The sequence below is a fragment of the Micropterus salmoides genome, unplaced genomic scaffold, assembly GCF_014851395.1.
Source record: "Micropterus salmoides isolate LMB-PRFRI ecotype aquatic unplaced genomic scaffold, ASM1485139v1 Ms_hic_scaffold_21, whole genome shotgun sequence".
Lineage (NCBI taxonomy): Eukaryota > Metazoa > Chordata > Actinopteri > Centrarchiformes > Centrarchidae > Micropterus > Micropterus salmoides.
In genome coordinates, this window is record NW_024041262.1 from 6873016 (window position 1) to 6891401 (window position 18386).

The following is an 18386-nucleotide window of genomic DNA, read 5'->3' on the forward strand; positions in this document are numbered from 1 at the left end:
TCATTTACTTTGTTTTGGGGTGATATGTTTCTTTTGACCACATCAAAGTCTCCTCTCATCGCTCTTTATGCATCTGTTTTTTCACCCTCCCATCATCAGGGACAGCGAGGGTGACATTTCACAATGTACAGTAATCTGCTAGATCAAAAAACCCTAACAATTTACTTGATGAAAACCATGAGTTAATGGCGTGCAATACTGCAACATCTAAAGAAATGTAATTAGTGGTTACTCATCACTATTTACAGTGACTCCAAAAGACATTTGTAGCGAAAAAATATTCTACATTGTGTGTTTCTGCTTTGGCCGTGATGGCCCTGATTGAAAAATCTTCTACAAAATTCACTTAACTCCCAGTGACTTGGCATTTTGTAAATTTGCATCAACTCTAGGGCCTGTATTTGAATCAGGCTTTGTTCCTATTTACTCCCATTTTAAGTATTAACAAGTATATATTTGTAACATTTTAGCAAGACGTCTGCTTTTTTCTGATGTCCTTCCAAATTTTATCCTGATGCAGTTTGTTGTTACTGCAAATTCAAAACTGCGTCCATGTTTACCTGCTGTTATGAGAAATTCAGGATAATGTCATTCCTTCACTACAACAACAGAGTCATGTTACACTCACCACTCTGCTGCCCTGAGTGTCTCTTTGTAACAGAAATTCTTTTCTCGGTTACAAATTTTTGTTCAGTGTTACGTTAGTATTATTGAAACACTTGTTAACGTTTGAAAAAAGAGACTTCTAGTAGCTTAAAGATCATAACCCTTACCTTTTAATTCAAAACGTCTGCAGAAAAGGTTGACTTTCATTGATAGTAGCTTTACTGCAGTTGAAAGAACAGCAAAGTAGAAGCGTTTGCAATTAATGAGTGAGAAAAGTGTTTCTGTTAAAAAGGGAAAATGAATTTAACCTGAAGTTAAGGTAATAAATTATTTTTTTTTAATCACATATGACTGAAAGAAGCAGTAAATCCTCAAGCCTCAAAAGCTGGAACCAGGGAATGTTTGACATTTTTGCATAACAATTTCAGCAAATAGTTGCCAATACTTTTTTTGGCAGCTGATCAATTAATCGACTATTTTTTAGCACTAGTCTGATTTAAATTGCTGAGAAAACAACCACCTGACCAATTAACAGACTGATTATTCCTTGGTAAGTTCTTACAACTCAGTATTTACAGACAACGATTAGCATTATTCACAACAAGTTAGCAGCTGGTTAGCAAAAACTAGTTGAGTAAAAGTCCAGGAAAGTTACTTTGCAAAAGATAACAATAAATTGCCCAGTCAAGCTAACCAGGACAAGAATATAAAAAATTATAACAATCTATTTCCTTAAATTTTCTTAGTTTCCTGTTCCTCTCTTATTCCGCTTAGACCAGCTGCGAGCAGTCGCTGTCAACGACCTTGCTCCATCCATCACACTAACAGGGATCAACCCTAATTGTGGGGGGAACAGACGGCCATCAGTCTCCTGCTCGGTTTGATGGACCGTCGCCAGACTTCTGTCACGGCTTTGTTCCTGCAATGTCACAAAACACTCAGAGCGTCTTTAAAGATCGGTACATGTCATTATGCAGCTGCTGTGTGTGCTGTTCAAGGGGAAGAGCAATGTACTAACAACACCAGGGTGAGGGCTTCCATCCCCACTGGGAATGTTAGGCAACACAAAATAAGTGCACTTAATCACCCCCCCCCCCCACACCCGGGAAAAAAGCCTTTACTGAATGTGCTGCATTTCAGCACTGAATAATGTTGAATAACAGATTACTGTTAAATATCAGTATTAAAGCCAAATAAAGATTTTGTGTAAAATAGATGTCTTTCATCAGCCTGAATCACAAAATGGGGTTTTCATAGAGCTGAGCCACTAAAAGGGAGGACGCAAGGTCCCCAGTGTTTGAGGCTGATTAAATTGATTGTAAAATGATCACTGTGTGATGAAGCACTTTGATGGAGCCAAATAGCTCTCTCTTAATGCTTTTTGGGGCTGTAAAATTACACATTACACAAGAATACAAGAGTATAGCTCCCACCAAATGTCTACTTCAGAAAAAGTATAGGTTTATTATGAATATGCTATTTGAACAGCATATTCCCTTAGCTAGAGAAGTTAATCCTTTTACTAGATTCTAAGTAAAGACAAGTCTGGCGATTATGTGAACACACACACACAAACTCATGAAGCTTTTACAGCCTCTAGAGTGCATTACTAAACACATACCTGTACACATGCACGAGCAGTTTAGATGGTCGGACAGTGAGGAAGGTCTAGGAACATATTCATCGTGTGTCTCAGAGGAGGAAATAGGTCCTAACCGGTTTGGCCCTGCTTTTATGAGGAGAACTTTCTTAAATTTCACCTGTCTCGGTCAATATTTAGGAGAGCTCCAGAGGTGTCCTAATCAGGGGATAGCGTTCAAGTAGAGACATGCACACAGGAGAGATGCTGATTGATCACTATGTGCCTATTAAAAGACATCATTCTGGCAAAAGTGAAATCATTTATTGACGGGCCTTGGGCAGGATGCAAGAGAGAGCACATGTTCTCACAAAACAGAGGTCTCTACAACCTCACAGTGACAGGGGAAAATACCACCGCACAGCATCAAGATGTGGAATTGCAAGCTGCATTGATGCAAACAGTGGGTTTATTTATTGAAAAAATAATTAATTAATTTGTTAAAATGTACAGACAGAGCTATATTTAAGAGATATGCTTATACTGTCACAGTGTATTTCCCAACTCTGAGTGATATTACAGCTATAATTCTCCCCATCTGTAAGGGCACATAAGTTACCAGGAGTCACTTATGTAGGAGTACTGTGTACTAATATAGGCACTGTAAAGTGATTAAAGTCATGCAGCTGAATCAGACTAGGTTGATTAGATTTGCAATTATATAAATTGATTGTTTAAACCATGCAAGCGGCTTACCAGTGTTTACTTATGTACAGACTGTGAAGACAGATTTCCCCTGTGGACAATAAAGACTATCTATCTCTCTCTCTTTCCAGCCTAATGAAAATGGCTTATTGGTAAATGTAAGGCTTTGTAAATGACTCATGTCTGTGGGGATATTTTTAATCTTAGGTTAACTTTCAGCATGATCCCTTGGAGTTATTATGAGGCACTGATAAAAATGGGCCCAGATCTGACACAAAAAAGATCCATAAGGTTCCCCAAACAGCTAAAGATGTTGCAGAAAACGCTCAGTCGGGGGGCGGTAGACAATTTGACTGTGTAACTTAAACAAGGAGTGCAAATATAACCTGTACTCAAGCCTGGATTCTGTTCCATGTTGTATGCAGACGCACAACGCGCCATAGCCGGAGTCAGTGGATTCCTGGCTTAACTGCGCAAAGAAAAGATGAGGCCCTGTTTAGCATTACAATAATCCCAAAAACATTATTATCACTCAGCTTTCCTTCCCTCAGCTTGAATGGAGATGAAATCCCTTGATATCTTAACTATGACTTTTGTGCAAATCAGTTGTAATGTTGAACAGCAGCCTTTATAAAACACTCCCATTGATCATTTCGATCATGTTTCATTACGAATCCTAGACTGCATGGCTTACAGCTTTTGTGCTGGTAAGTGCTTCCTTGAATTTCATTTCAGTGTAAATCATTTCACTCTTTGTGCTCAACATCTTATTTTGCAATATAGCAATACCTTGTGCGCGAGTAATAGGTTAATCTGGAGAAAGACACCTGACTTGATAACATTCATGCTCACAGTGTAGGACATATGGTGGGGACTAGGGCTGTGCGATATGACAATATCTTCGTTTGACGATAGAAAAACGCTTATTTACAATTATGCTCTATCGTTTATTTCGTTGTTGTCCTCACAAATTCCACACTTTACCGTAATATTTTGGTGGGAAGGGGAACGGCGCTTTGCACCATGGTGAAGTTAGTGTTACATTGGATTTAGACATCTATTGAATGTCCAACGTAAAACTACAATCCAACTTGACACTAACTTCACCGCGGTCTGTTCCTCCACACGTGCCGGTGTTGCAGGGAAGAAATTTGCATGAAAAATAATGGACGAGCCACACAACACTATCCAGCAGTGCCAGCGGGATGTGTGTGTCAGTCAGGTAACATTAAATGACTTGCCCACGGACATACAGCTTAGTTTATAGTTCGCCAAGCCCTGCTGTTGTTGTAATGTTAGCTGTAGCAGCAGCAGAGTTGTGTGTGTTGCTGTCTAGCTCAAAGTGAATTATCCAATATTTTACTTGTAACTGAGTATTTTTAAATAGTTGTATTGCTACATTTACTTAACGTAAAGTATCTGAGTCCTACTTTTTTCACTACTAAAGATCTTATTGCCACCTTTACCCTTATGAGTTTGTTCTCTTCTTCCAAGCTGGCCGTGCACACAGTCACAAATGAATCACAGACAAATGCAGTCATTGGGCTCAACTTATCAGATCTGTATGCACCTTAGATACTTGGTCAATCACACAACTTCAATCACGACTTAATGTGTGGTTAATGTGTTTTGTTTCTCTGTTTGGGAGTAGAGACTGTGGGAGGTCTTTTTGATTAACAGTCTCACAGGAGATCTCTGTGGGTGAATATCTCCACCTACAAATACGTGGTTCTGTGCATACGTGTGGTTGATGTGAACGTGTGCCTGATTATATCTGCATGTGCATGGATATCTGTACGTAAGCGTTTTTGTATAGGAGCACATTTTGCATGCACAAGTTACAATTATGAGGTCTACGCAGTGACCAGTAAACGGATTTACTCATTTATGAACTGACATTTCATATTAAATTTCATATTTAGTTGAGTAATTGCCGGTAACACAGCCATTACCATTTACTCTCCTCCCTAATTTGCTTTTTAATCGCACTTCGTGCAGCAGTCACTCCACAGTATGAAAATGTTGCTGTTGTTACTGATAGAATGAATGGGAATCAACGTGTAAAAAGATGAAACTGCATTTTCTTATTAATTTGACGTGAGCATATCATTAACTGGCCATAGCTCAATGCTCTGCACATGATGCTTTCTATATTTCCACATTAAATCAAACCTCACAAAGCATCGTGAAATCATACCTGACTTTATTTGCCTGATCAGAAAAGCAAAATGAAACTGCAGCAATACAAACTGAAATCAACAGAAGTGCTATGTAACAAACTACTGAAAATGCATTGCTTCTAATTTCGACCTCAATATCTTTCATAGCACACGAAACAAAGATTAGGAAAAACTTATTGCAGTAGGTTTATCGCAGCATGTTCATCACTGGTTTTAGTCATTGCTGCATTATAGGGCTTGCACGACTTTGAAAAAATATCTAATTGCTATTATTTTGTATTTTATATTGCAAGTGCGATATGATTGGCAATATTGGAGGGAATGATCATTTTTACATTATTATTCTAATTTTCACTGAAAAACATTTAAATGATTATAGTGTTATTTCTGCAAGGATATATACCCTGTATGCTCTAATGTGATCCTTCATCACCACCAGGCCACTTTTAGAGTAGGCGATAACAGACAGCGTGACTGCAGCAGTGTAGAATAATGTTTATTCAAAGCTGCTGCTGTGCAGTGTAATTTTCAGCATATTTCCCAATGTGAATATTTTTGTCACTTAAAATATCGGAGTAGAAAATCAGACTGAACTCAGATCTTGAACGCAGTTGCTGCTTCAGTTCCTGTGGTGTAACTCGTAGTTGCATGATTTGAGCGTGTGGGTCAGGTGGACTACAGTCTACGAAAGGTTATAGACAGGCCTGTCCTTCATGGCACTGATCAATCTTGCTTCTAGAGGTAGACTATATAACCGGAGTTTCCCTTTCTTATTATTGCCATTCTGTATTGTTCTTAAATCATCTTAAGAGGATTTGTATCCTCCATAATACCATATTGGTAAGGCCATTCATGTGAGTGTTGAAAGTGCAGCCTGTTTTCAAACACAGCATTGCCTGACTGTGTAGCAAGTGTTGAAGCGTGGATGAAGGTTATAGCCCACTCGCCCATGGAGTGAATAGAATGACAGGACAGTGCTGTACATATGCAACTCGTTACATGTACATCACATGATGTAACATGTTGTGCCAGCAGATGATGCCAACATTTGTTCACAACACACCATACAATGAACAACAGACCAGACGCTTTCAATTCTGACTACACAGTTATATATTGCAAATGTGTATTGTGTATATATATATATATATACACACACATACATATATATATATATATATATATATATATATATATACACACACACACACACACACACACACACACACACACAGCTCAAAAAAATAAAGGGAACACTAAAATAACACATCCTAGATCTGAATGAATGAAATAATCTCATTAAATACTCCTTTCTTTACATAGTTGAATGTGCTGACAGAAAAATCACACAAACATTATCAATGGAAATCAAATTTATCAACCCATGGAGGTCTGGATTTGGAGTCACACTCAAAATCAAAGTGGAAAACCACACTACAGGCCGATCCAACTTTGATGTAATGTCCTTAAAACAAGTCAGAATGAGGCTCAGTAGTGAGTGTGGCCTCCACGTGCCTGTATGACCTACAACACCTGGGCATGCTCCTGATGAGGTGGCGGATGGTCTCCTGAGGGATCTCCTCCCAGACCTGGACTAAAGCATCCGCCAACCCCTGGACAGTCTGTGGTGCAACGTGGCGTTGGTGGATGGAGCGAGACATGATGTCCCAGATGTGCTCAATTGGATTCAGGTCTGGGGAACAGGCGGGCCAGTCCATAGCATCAATGCCTTCCTCTTGCAGGAACTGCTGACACACTCCAGCCACATGAGGTCTAGCATTGTTTTGCATTAGGAGGAACCCAGGGCCAACCGCACCAGCATATGGTCTCACAAGGGGTCTGAGGATCTCATCTCGGTACCTAATGGCAGTCAGGCTACCTCTGGCGAGCACATGGAGGGCTGTGCGGCCCCCCAAAGAAATGCCACCCCACACCATTACTGACCCACCGCCAAACCAGTCATGCTGGAGGATGTTGCAGGCAGCAGAACGTTCTCTCACGTCTGTCACATGTGCTGAGTGTGAACCTGCTTTCATGCCTCTGGCAAATGCCAAACGTCCTGCACGGTGTTGGGCTGTATGCACAACCCCCACCTGTGGACGTCGGGCCCTCATACCACCCTCATAGAGTCTGTTTCTGACCGTTTGAGCAGACACATGCACATTTGTGGCCTGCTGGAGGTCATTTTGCAGGGCTCTGGCAGTGCTCCTCCTGCTCCTCCTTGCACAAAGGCGGAGGGTTGTTGCCCTCCTACGGCCTCCTCCACGTCTCCTGATGTACTGGCCTGTCTCCTGGTAGCGCCTCCATGCTCTGGACACTACGCTGACAGACGCAGCAAACCTTCTTGCCACAGCTCGCATTGATGTGCCATCCTGGATGAGCTGCACTACCTGAGCCACTTGTGTGGCTTCTAGACTCCGTCTCATGCTACCACTAGAGTGAAAGCACCGCCAGCATTCAAAAGTGACCAAAACATCAGTCAGGAAGCACAGGAACTGAGAAGTGGTCTGTGGTCACCACCTGCAGAACCACTCCTTTATTGGGGGTGTCTTGCTAATTGCCTATAATTTCCACCTGTTGTCTATTCCATTTGCACAACAGCATGTGAAATCGATTGTCAACCAGTGTTGCTTCCTAAGTGGACAGTTTGATTTACAAGAGTGGGATTGACTTGGAGTTACACGGTGTTGTTTAAGTGTTCACTTTATTTTTTTGAGCAGTGTATATATATATATATATGAATGGTAAATATTTGATTATTTCTTTCATGTCACAACCCTAAAGAAATGACACTTTGTTACAATGTAAAGTAGTGAGTGTACAGCTTGTATAAAAGTGTAAATTTACTGTCCCCTCAAAATAACACATCACACAGCCATTAATAAACCGTTGTAAACAAAAGTGAGTACACCCCTAAGTGAAAATGTCCAAATAGGGCCTAAAGTGTCAATATTTTGTGTGGCCACCATTATTTTCCAGCACTGCCTTAACCCTCTTGGGCATGGAGTTCACCAGAGTGTCACAGGTTGCCACTGGAGTCTTCTTCCACTCCTCCATGATGACATCACCGAGCTGGTGGATGTTTAGGTCTTGAGACATGCTTGGCCAGTCTATCACCTTTATCCTCAGCTTCTTTAGCCAGGCAGTGGTCGTCTTGGAGGTGTGTTTGGGGTCGTTATCATGTTGGAATACTGCCCTGCGGTACCAGTCTCCGAAGGGAGGGGATCATGCTTATGTTGGCATTCATGGTTCCCACAATGAACTGTAGCTCCCCAGTGCCGGCAGCACTAATGCAGCCCCAGACCAGGACACTCCCACCAGACTGGTTCCAGTAATCCATGTCCTTAGTCTGCTTGTCTTCAGCAAACTGTTTGCGGGCTTTCTTGTGCATCATCTTTAGAAGAGGCTTCCTTCTGGGACCATTTTGATGCAGTGTGCGGCGTATGGTCTGAGCACTGACAGGCTGACCCCCCGACCCCTTCAACCTCTGCAGCAATGCTGGCAGCACTCATACATCTATTTTCCAAAGACAACCTCTGGATATGACGCTGAGCACGTACACTCAACTTTGGTCGACCATGGCGAGGCCTGTTCTGAGTGGAACCTGTCCTGTTGAACCGCTGTATGGCCTTGGCCACCGTGCTGCTGCTCAGTTTCAGGGTCTTGGCAATCTTCCTATAGCCTAGGCCATCTTTATGTAGAGCAACAATTCTTTTTTTCAGATCCTCAGAGAGGTCTTTCCCATAAGGTGCCATGTTGAACTTCTAGTGACCAGTATGAGGGAGTGTGAGAGCCAAAGAGAACCAAATTTAACACACCTGCTCCCCATTTACACCTGAGACCTTGTAACACTAATGAGTTACATGACACTGGGAGGGGAAATGGCTAATGGGGCCCAAATCACTTCCCTTTCACTTATGGGTGTCCTCTAGGGTGACCAGACGTCCCGAAACATCCTGGACAGTCCCGAATTACGAGCAGTTGTCCTGACCCCTTTGCGGTTTGTCCCGAAAATTAGACCTAACATGCGTTTTGATTATAGCCAAATTAAACATTAAACACTGATCGTTGTATAGTTCTCTTGCTCCAGCAGGGGTTGCAGGTTATCTGTACATTGTGTCAACAGCATTGTTATAGCCACAAAGTAACACTGGTCGTGCTCTTTTCCCCTTTTTCTTTTCTTGTCGTTAGTGGAATTTACAGTCGAGAGGACAGGGAAAATGTAACTTCAGGCAGCCATGGCGGAGAGATCTGACACGCGCGTTGCGCAGACAGATATGACACTGCACTAATGACATGAAAAAAATAAATATAAAAATTAAGTAAAAGATCACTTACCTACATTTCCACAGTTGTGTTTTTCCTAATAAGAGACAGGTGACTTCATGAACAAAAATAATTAATTTTAGCGTTGTGTTTGCTTTGTTGCCCTTTTGTTTAGACATGACAATGGCTGTGTGATGTGTTATTTTGAGGGGACAGCAAATTTACACTGTTATAGAAGCTGTCCACTCACTACTTTACATTGTAGCAAAGTGTCATTTCTTCAGTGTTGTCACATGAAAAGATATAATCAAATATTTACAAAATGTGAGGGGAATACTCACTTTTGTGAGATAGTATATCTATATCTCTATATCTATATATCTCTCTCTATATATATATATATCTATATCTCTCTATATATATATCTATCTCTCTCTCTCTCTATATATATCTCTCAAGTCAAGATTATACATACACTGTCTAGGTGGGCTTTAAAGGCCCACATTGGCACCCGTTCCCAAACAGGCCCTAGATATTTAATAGTAAGACGAGAAAAAAGTCCCCATAAACCTGTAATCTAAATGAAACTGAAAACTGTGAATTTCTAACTAAATAGGTGTTAATTGTGGTGGTCTTACTGTCATCTCCTATTAATTGCTTCCCTCTTGTCTTTTACATGATTTGAATAATCTTTATTTCCTGACTTAAATATTTAGTTTGCTCTAAATATAATTCTGAGAGTCCCTGAGAATCGTCTTTGATGTACGATTGACACGCCATTAGTCTAATTAGGTTTGACTGAATGGCAACCTGCTGGCCTTGGTGTAGCGTTCAATGATGCAAGGTATATTTCAGGAGAAACCTGTCTATTAGGCAAGATATTCAATTCATATATTCAATTCATAGATATTCAATTGATTCCAAGCTAGGAAGAAAGCAGGTATTTACATTCGGTGAGCATTTCCATACAAAACATCCTGGGGCTGGTAAACAAGATTTAGTGCAGGATGTGGCACAGCACCTCCATTGTTAGCACCAGACAGATTTTAAAATTAATTGTAATACTATATATATACACACACACACACACACACACACACACACACACACACACACACACACACACACACACACACACACACACACACACACACACACACACACACACACACACACACAAACCAACCTTGTTTTGTCATTCATAGGGTTGTTGTGTTGAATTGATTTGGTGCGTACAATTCATGAGCTGGTCTCAATACTCAGGTTTTTCATATCTTCTTATTCAGTACACCTAAGCTCAGTTCACACAAACTATGCCTTTTGGGATGAAATATGACAAGCATGATCTGGCTATGGGAGACCCCCAATACCAAGCAACTTTAGCCACATGCATTTGCTGTTGTGTGGTGAATGGATCTCGGGCCACGAGATTAAAATGTGTCAAGATTTCTCATCTGCTAAAAAGCTGTCTCGCGAGACTCACGCTATTTACCTTTTTCACATGCTGTCAAGCCACACATTAATTTTCTCACACAGTGAAATACAAATGTATAACTCATAGACTTGTGGAGCTAATAAATTCCGCCCAGCTGATGCCACACCAGTGTACGCCCTGATAGTAATCAACTGACCCACACCGGTCGCACTGTGAGTCCAGACAGCTGTGACAAGTAGTAACGTAACTGGTAGAGTTTTGCAACATAATCATCTAAGAATTGAAGTGCAGCCTTGCTCTGTTTGAGACTGTTAACACGTGTGCTCTGCACATGAGATTTCAGTTACTTTCGGTTTCACATGCAACATGCAGTCCCAAACTGCGTCGGTCAAACGGTCAGAAGGGGATAACGTTACTACCAGCAGATCAATAATGTAATGCACAGCAGAGTATCGGGCAGGTAGACTTCTCATTAAATGAGACATTAGTCGGGTAATATTTTATGTAAGAGAAATAGATGTGCAGATGAGCAGAAATGCTGCTGAAACACAGGAGCAATTAAAGTCCAGGAGTTTATAACTCAATTAAAATTAAATAAGTTATCATTGAGATCAAAGGGGAATAAAATTTCCTGTAGCTTACACATAAGGAACGACAGATTGGTTCTTGTAATTTTCCATTGCCGCGGCCAGACATGGGAAGAGAATGCTCAGCCAAAGATTCTTCGTGGTCTTTTTGTCGAGCATTTGCCGCATTTTGCTTTTGCTGGAGCTCCTCACTGAGTCAGGAGTGAGGTCTTCTCTTCCTGCCACTGTAGGCGAACCTTTTCTAGCTGCTCCTCTGCCTGTTTCATGGCAGCTACAAGCTTGGTATTCACCACGTCCCTCTGCCAGATGACTGCTAGAATTTTGCCACCACTCAGAATCAACAGGAACAACCAAAAAGAAAGATAAACCTGCATGTAGCCTTTGATGAACGGCTTTTGTTACCTAGATCACAGCGGATGTTGTTTATATAGATATTTGTGATAAGATATACTGTACATGTGTAAAATGCTACCCGTCAGTCAAATGTTACATTTGTAACTCTCATGATTTTGCACGGTGACTTTCACTCTGAACAGCAGTGATAAGAACTGGAATATATTCTAAGAGTTCAACTTAACTTCACCAGCAAAACTTTATCTGGGACAGTGACTAATTCCCTTATCAGCTATTTTAGACAGCGCCTATGGGTCGTTCTCACCTGGGATGTTGTGGATGGTGATGGCAAGGATGAGGAGAATTATTCGTCGCCAGCTGCTTCCTGTATGCCCAACGCCTTCCTGTTGTGTTCTTCCTGTTTCCTGCCCATCTGCGCTGCCTGAATGAGGTCCTCTCCTCCTCTGGTACACATCTCCATTCTCTATTTTATCTGCAAGAAAGAGCAGAATAATGTTGAAAACTAAATTGTGCAAACATTTTCAGCATTCACACACAGTATGTATCCCACACCATGTGGACATGTACATGACACATTAACAAAAGCAGTCGTAATAGTAGTAATAATAGCATTTAATGCTGCAAAGTGCATTTAGTCTTACTCTTTGTGGAGTAATGAGGCAGGTTTTGGGACATTTTCGTTGAGAAATAAGGCAATTTCTTAAATAAATTCAAAATTGTAGCCCTAACCCTTAAGGTAGGGGGTCAGTGCACATGTGTAGGAGTAGCGTGTATGTTTGTAGCGGCAGAAGAGGAACACTTCACCGGTGTTGTGCCGAGTTGTCTGCACCTCACGGATGATTTGTCACCGTTGATGCATCACATAAAGACTATTATATAGTTGTTAAATAGTACTTGAAATAGACCAACGATGTGAATGCAGTTGTCGGTCACTCGGCAGTCACGCAAAACTGACCGGTGAATGGCAGGCTAGCAGAGACAAAATGGTCAACAAAGCCTTAGTTTAGCTGCAATACAGTGTAAGTTACATTGACTAATGAACAGAGACTGCAGCTCTGCAGCTACTCAAGATTGAAGCGGAGCTACTGTATGTACCGTATTTTTATGTAAATTTATAATACAGACAATCCAAAATGAAAATAGACATGGGTAGTTTTTGTGTGCACATCTGGGTGCCTCTCGACAAATATCTTCAAGGACAGACTGTCTGAATGTGTGAGCCGTTATCCCCATCTGTGCAACTCATTGTGTCGAGACTATGAAGAACACAAAAGAAAGAGGTCAGGAGGATCAGGGAAACAGTGTGATGCAGCCAGGAAGAGGCCATGACAGCAAGTTTTATGTCCTACAATACGAGTAGTGCGGCCAGTCAGAACATCTACTACCACTTTTGCCCCTACTGGCCCCTGTAGCTCAAGGGGAGGATTGAGAGCCAACATTCACAGTTCTCTCCACTCAAACAGATGTTGATAATAGTCAGAGACTTCTTTGCTTAATTCCCCCTTAGTGTTCTCTGAGAATGGTTCCCCTGTTGGATGCATTTATAAAAAGGTGCTTTAAAGTCGATCTGACATGTGAGAATAAATGTGTCAAGAAGTGCATCCAATAAACCCTAACAAAGACACATAAGAACCCCAACAATCAGGATAATTAAGTCTTCTTCTTTGAAATGCTAATTATGGGTTACGGTAGCCTGAAATTCAGCAGGAAACAAACAACAAAACCCTCAAACTGGTCAAGGATCGCGCAGAGAAGCATTTACCTTTCAATCACCTCAGTTTTTGTTGCACAGTGAAAGCTTCCTGTGAAGCATTATACTCAAACAATTACCAACAAGATATTTGAATCAAAGAGGAACATCGGATGCTTCTGTTGGCAGCCTCAACTCTGATTAAGATGTCCGTCATTTAGTATTTGTAGCCTGAGGGACACAGAGCTACAGTTCTCATCTAAAATAAAAAATGTCCCCATATCAATCCAATTATCAGCATTAGATTCTCTGTTAACGTCATGAAAACAAAGTTAATGGCCCAAGAAAATCTAATTAGCACAAACCCTGCGTTGGAGGTTGCACAGGCAATATTACATTTACTTGGCATAGAAAAATTTAAATAATACAACAAAAACAGACACGTCATCAAACTAATCAATATAAATGAGTAAATTTAAAATAATAGGCGTAATGAGCGTCATGGCAATTAAATAACTAAATGGTCTAATGATTTAATAAAATAAATTTGCCCTCCCAAAGGAGACCGTCTTTGGAAATCTGAGGACATTATTTGATGCCCTGGAAACTGTTCGGATGAGAATCAGATTTACACATAGAAGAAATTTGTTTTGGCAAGTAGGTGCGCGACAACAATAAACATAAAGATAAACCTGTATAAATATAAATATATCTAAAAAATATGAGACTGGAGATCTCCTAGTGAGACCAGTATATGTAACTATTGATCTCCCCTACTCGTTATACCATGGGCAAAATTACACAAAGCCTACAATGTCTGACATAAACATCAGTGGGACCAAATACAAAAGAAAACAGGAACAAAAGCAGGGGCGTTGTTAGACATTAAGCTCTACTGGGGCACAGTCCCCCTCATTCCCCATGTAAATTTTTAATTCATGATTTTGATATATTTTTGATTAAAGTGTATGAAATGTGTTAGTATGTGCCTCACTAGCTTCCCTTGCTTAGCCCATTAATATTGGCACTGTCATGTCAGAAAGGGCTTTGACTGGAGTATAAGCACACACACTTATGCTACCACCTAAGAAAATTCTCCTATGGGGCCCTAATACCTGACATCTTCTAGAAAATACTGCTGCTGATTTGAATGGACCTCTGCGCACTAACTCAATCCTCCATTAGCGTCTGAGCTGCTTGTATCTGATGCTGCCTGTAGACCTCTGGCTGTGCTTTTACTGGCTTCACCTGGGTCTGTGTGACCTTCTAAAAAACGTCTGGACTGGGTCTGTGCTAGTACTGGATTTGGATCAGCTGTGCTTGTACTGGCTTATGATCCAGCATCTACTCTACTGACAAACTTCAGCATAGCCCATGTAAATGATAAAAATCAGTACTTGCAAGATATTGATGTTATCAGCTGCTTCAGGCCCATTAAAACTGGCTCCCCAGGTTTCCTTTAATACATAAAAAGGAAAATAGTATTTATTAGGGGTGTGACGAGACACTTAACCCACGAGAAGAGATTCGAGATTGAGTTCACGAGATCGAGATGAGGTTTTAACACTATTTTAAAGAAATCTTCAATGCTGAATTATATTAATTATTATTATTATTATTTATTTATTTTTATTTATATAAAAAGAAACACAAAATTCAGGTGGCAATTCAAATCTATAAAATAACAGGATATAAGTGCAGCACTCAGTCATTCTGTGTTGCTATCAGATCTGTTTCTCCTGTAGATCAACTTTTCTCCTGTAACATCATCCCTGCTGATTCATGAATTAGTCTTCCCTCCTCTTTGTGTCTTTGTTTGGGGAAGTAACCTCTTTAAATGTGCATGTGGCACCTTTTCACCTCAATGATAACTTATTTAATTTAGTTATAAACTCCTGGACTTTAATAGATCCTTTGTTTCAGCAGCTTTTCTGCTCACATATCAGTGTTTTCTGACATGTCCAGATAAAAGTCATACTATTACAAGACCTACGCCATAATTTAATGAGAAGTGTACCTGCCCTATACTCTGCGGTGTATTAAGTTTTTGATCCGCTGGTAGTAACGTTATCCCCTTCAGACCGTTTGACCAACACAGTTTGGGACTGCATGTGAAACCGAAAGTAACTGAAACACTTTTGATCAGGCAGAAAGCTCACCACAAATCCACACATGTTAACTTCAGTAGATCATAAAGTGCTCACAGTCCCAAACACTGCTGCGCTTCAGTTTTTAGATGTTTATGTTGCAAAACTCTACCAGTTAGTTCCCACTCTTCACAGCTGTCTGGACCATTGACTGTATGTAAAAGGGTCTGGACTCGCAGCGCGAGCGGGTTCAGCTGATTACTATCACAGCGCACGCCGGTGTCAATCAGCTGGGTGGAGTTGATTAGCTCAGTTATACATTTGTATTTCTCTGAATGAGAAAATTAATGTGTGGCTTGACAGCATGTGAAAAATGTCATATTTATACTATGACATGACTATGTGATGTTTATTATCTACTGAAAATTGTACATCCATATTGCCCAGTCTGCCCTGCTAACCAACATTTTAATAGTCAAAGTGAATCCCATGCTTTCAATCTTACTAACAATAATTATTGCGATGTAATTTTCCATGATATTGATATAACCGACGTTCAAAAAATGAAATGAATCTATTTTTCTATTAAGATATTTATTTTGTAGGGGGAAAAAGGAAAGCAAAAACAATTTTACTTTATTTTCCTCGTGCATATTTTTACATTGAAAAAAGATTTTATCATCTTCCATCCCTGTTCCATGCCCCCCTCTGTTTTTTTGGTCTCCACTAATGAGACACTGATACAAATATCGGTCTCTTTAACTGCTAAATGCTCCACTATGTGGAGTTGGGTGATGGTTCTCTATGGGGTTTGTCATGATGGTTGACACCTTTCACATCCATTGTTAATATAAAAACAAGCTGCTTTAAATGATGCCTAAAAAAGCTACACACATTTATAAGTTATTAAATGGCAAATGTTTGCCTATAATTTCCCTACCTCTCTTTTTATCCTGCTTCAACATTTAGTTTCCATCCAGTGCTTTAATAGAGATGTCATTCTTTAGGTACCTAAAAGTTTAATGAGGTCCAACCCACAGAGCAAGACGAGCTCTGATTGGCGGGCGGCTGAGCTCTGATACCACACGATTCCCACGACTGTTCTTGTGCACTGCCAGTAGAGCACTGTGCAGCAGCTGGCTTATAACCCACCCCCAAATTGTGCTGCTTCTCTGTGGGTTGGCAAATTTAATCTTTTTTAGTTGTCTTGTGTTTTTTTCGTTGAGACCTTTGAAGCATAATTTAACTGCATCATGTTTTAAAAATGGATCCATTCCTTAATTTACTATAATTAAACATTCATTAATCATCCCAGCGGTACACTGAGGACTCCGTAATCTTTACCCCTTACCTCCCTGCAACTTGTCCATCCTAATCACCATCTGCTTCCATCTCTCTCTATCCTCCTTCCCCACTGGTTCTTCTATTTTTCTCTCTCTCTCACACACATACTCACAAACAACACAAGCAATTGACCTCTTTTAATACATTCCAAATGTCTCATTTTGCCATGTAGGCGACTGTAAACTGTAAGGTCAATTGATCTGGACTATTGCTCAGAGTGCTCTGGTAACAACCTCGGCCTGTTTGATGTTATCAAAAGGCCAAAAAAAACCACAGAATCCATTTCTATCCAATTGAACTTCCCAAACCATTTAGTAAAGGGCTACGTGTCCATATACTACAACAGCTTGTGCTGAAAGTGCAATCCCTGTTTCCCATCTATACCCAAAATCCCCAAATACAATTTACAGACACTTCTATCGTACAGAATAGACACAGCGCTGTAAGATACTGATAAAAACATGTACATTTTTATGAGGAAATAAACTGTATTATACAAGGTATAGACACAAATAAAATACTTTCATATAATGCCATCCATCACAAAAGAGGTGCAATAAACACTACCTATGCCTGTAATGTATCAACTTTAAAGTAATTTACATTTTATTTTTGTGGTGTCAATATAGGAATTACATTATATCAAATGATGGACATAATATTAGCAAAGTCCTCTTGCGCATATGCGAGGACTAATGGTGCTGATTTAAATAAAAGGCAAAGCCTCAGATATGACTATGGACCACATCCATCACCTCTCTGACACGGTCTCATTAAAAAGTGAACGCATTACAGTATCTTTTTCACAGATATTAATTTCTGCAGGGCTGCTCCCCTCCCAAACTGGTAGACTGATTACCATTCCAAGAGACATTCTGTAAGCATGGCAAAAAAAGCTTTATTATACAAATAGAAATGTAAAAAATAAGAGCAACGCTAGAATTCCATTTTCACTGAATGCTATAACTAGTGAATGAAATGTACAGCCCCAGGCATTTCAGATATGTCGCGCTTCAAGGATCCAACATAAAACCAAGCAGTCTCCCCGGTAGCTCACCTGCGCGCCATGTACGAGCCCTTACCACAGCTGCAGTCTCTTAGCAACATTGCTGCCTGTAACCCATCTTCTGACAAGCATTAAAGCAAGTTAAAGTGACACTGTGAAAATAAATTATGCACCAGATGACTTTTCTGATGTAGCTACTCTATCTAAAAAAACCTGCCACATGCTACAAAGGGAGGACCATCAGTTTTAGATTTGTTCCCATGTCAGGATGATTTTTATCCTTTGTTTTACAGTGTGTTTGTGTATTTGTTTGTTTACTAATGTTATCCCACAGCTTAATCTGCATCCAGAAATGAAAAGAAATAAGAGAAATACAGAGTAGGAGCGAGAGTAAGGTGTGTGAACACTAATGAGCTTATTCTTGTACATGTTGCATTTGAATAGCCCATCAATGCAGGTGTGTGGGTGTGGGTTAACACATAGTGTAGGCAATCAGATCGTGCACCAAACCGTGAAAAATTTTGGCGGAACAAACGTTCTGAAATAA

General features: G+C 40.3%; 1 protein-coding gene across 4 annotated transcripts in view; it reads right to left on the bottom strand.

Annotated features, from left to right (window-relative positions):
• The window catches only part of LOC119915606 (zinc transporter ZIP11-like), a 146216-nt gene that overhangs the window by 13099 nt on the left and 114731 nt on the right, over positions 1-18386 (bottom strand). For all 4 annotated transcript variants that reach the window (XM_038735217.1, XM_038735214.1, XM_038735215.1 and 1 more), the window contains exon 6: positions 12017-12184. In XM_038735217.1, the coding sequence (XP_038591145.1) occupies positions 12017-12184 (168 nt within the window). The remainder of the gene's footprint in view (positions 1-12016; positions 12185-18386) is intronic.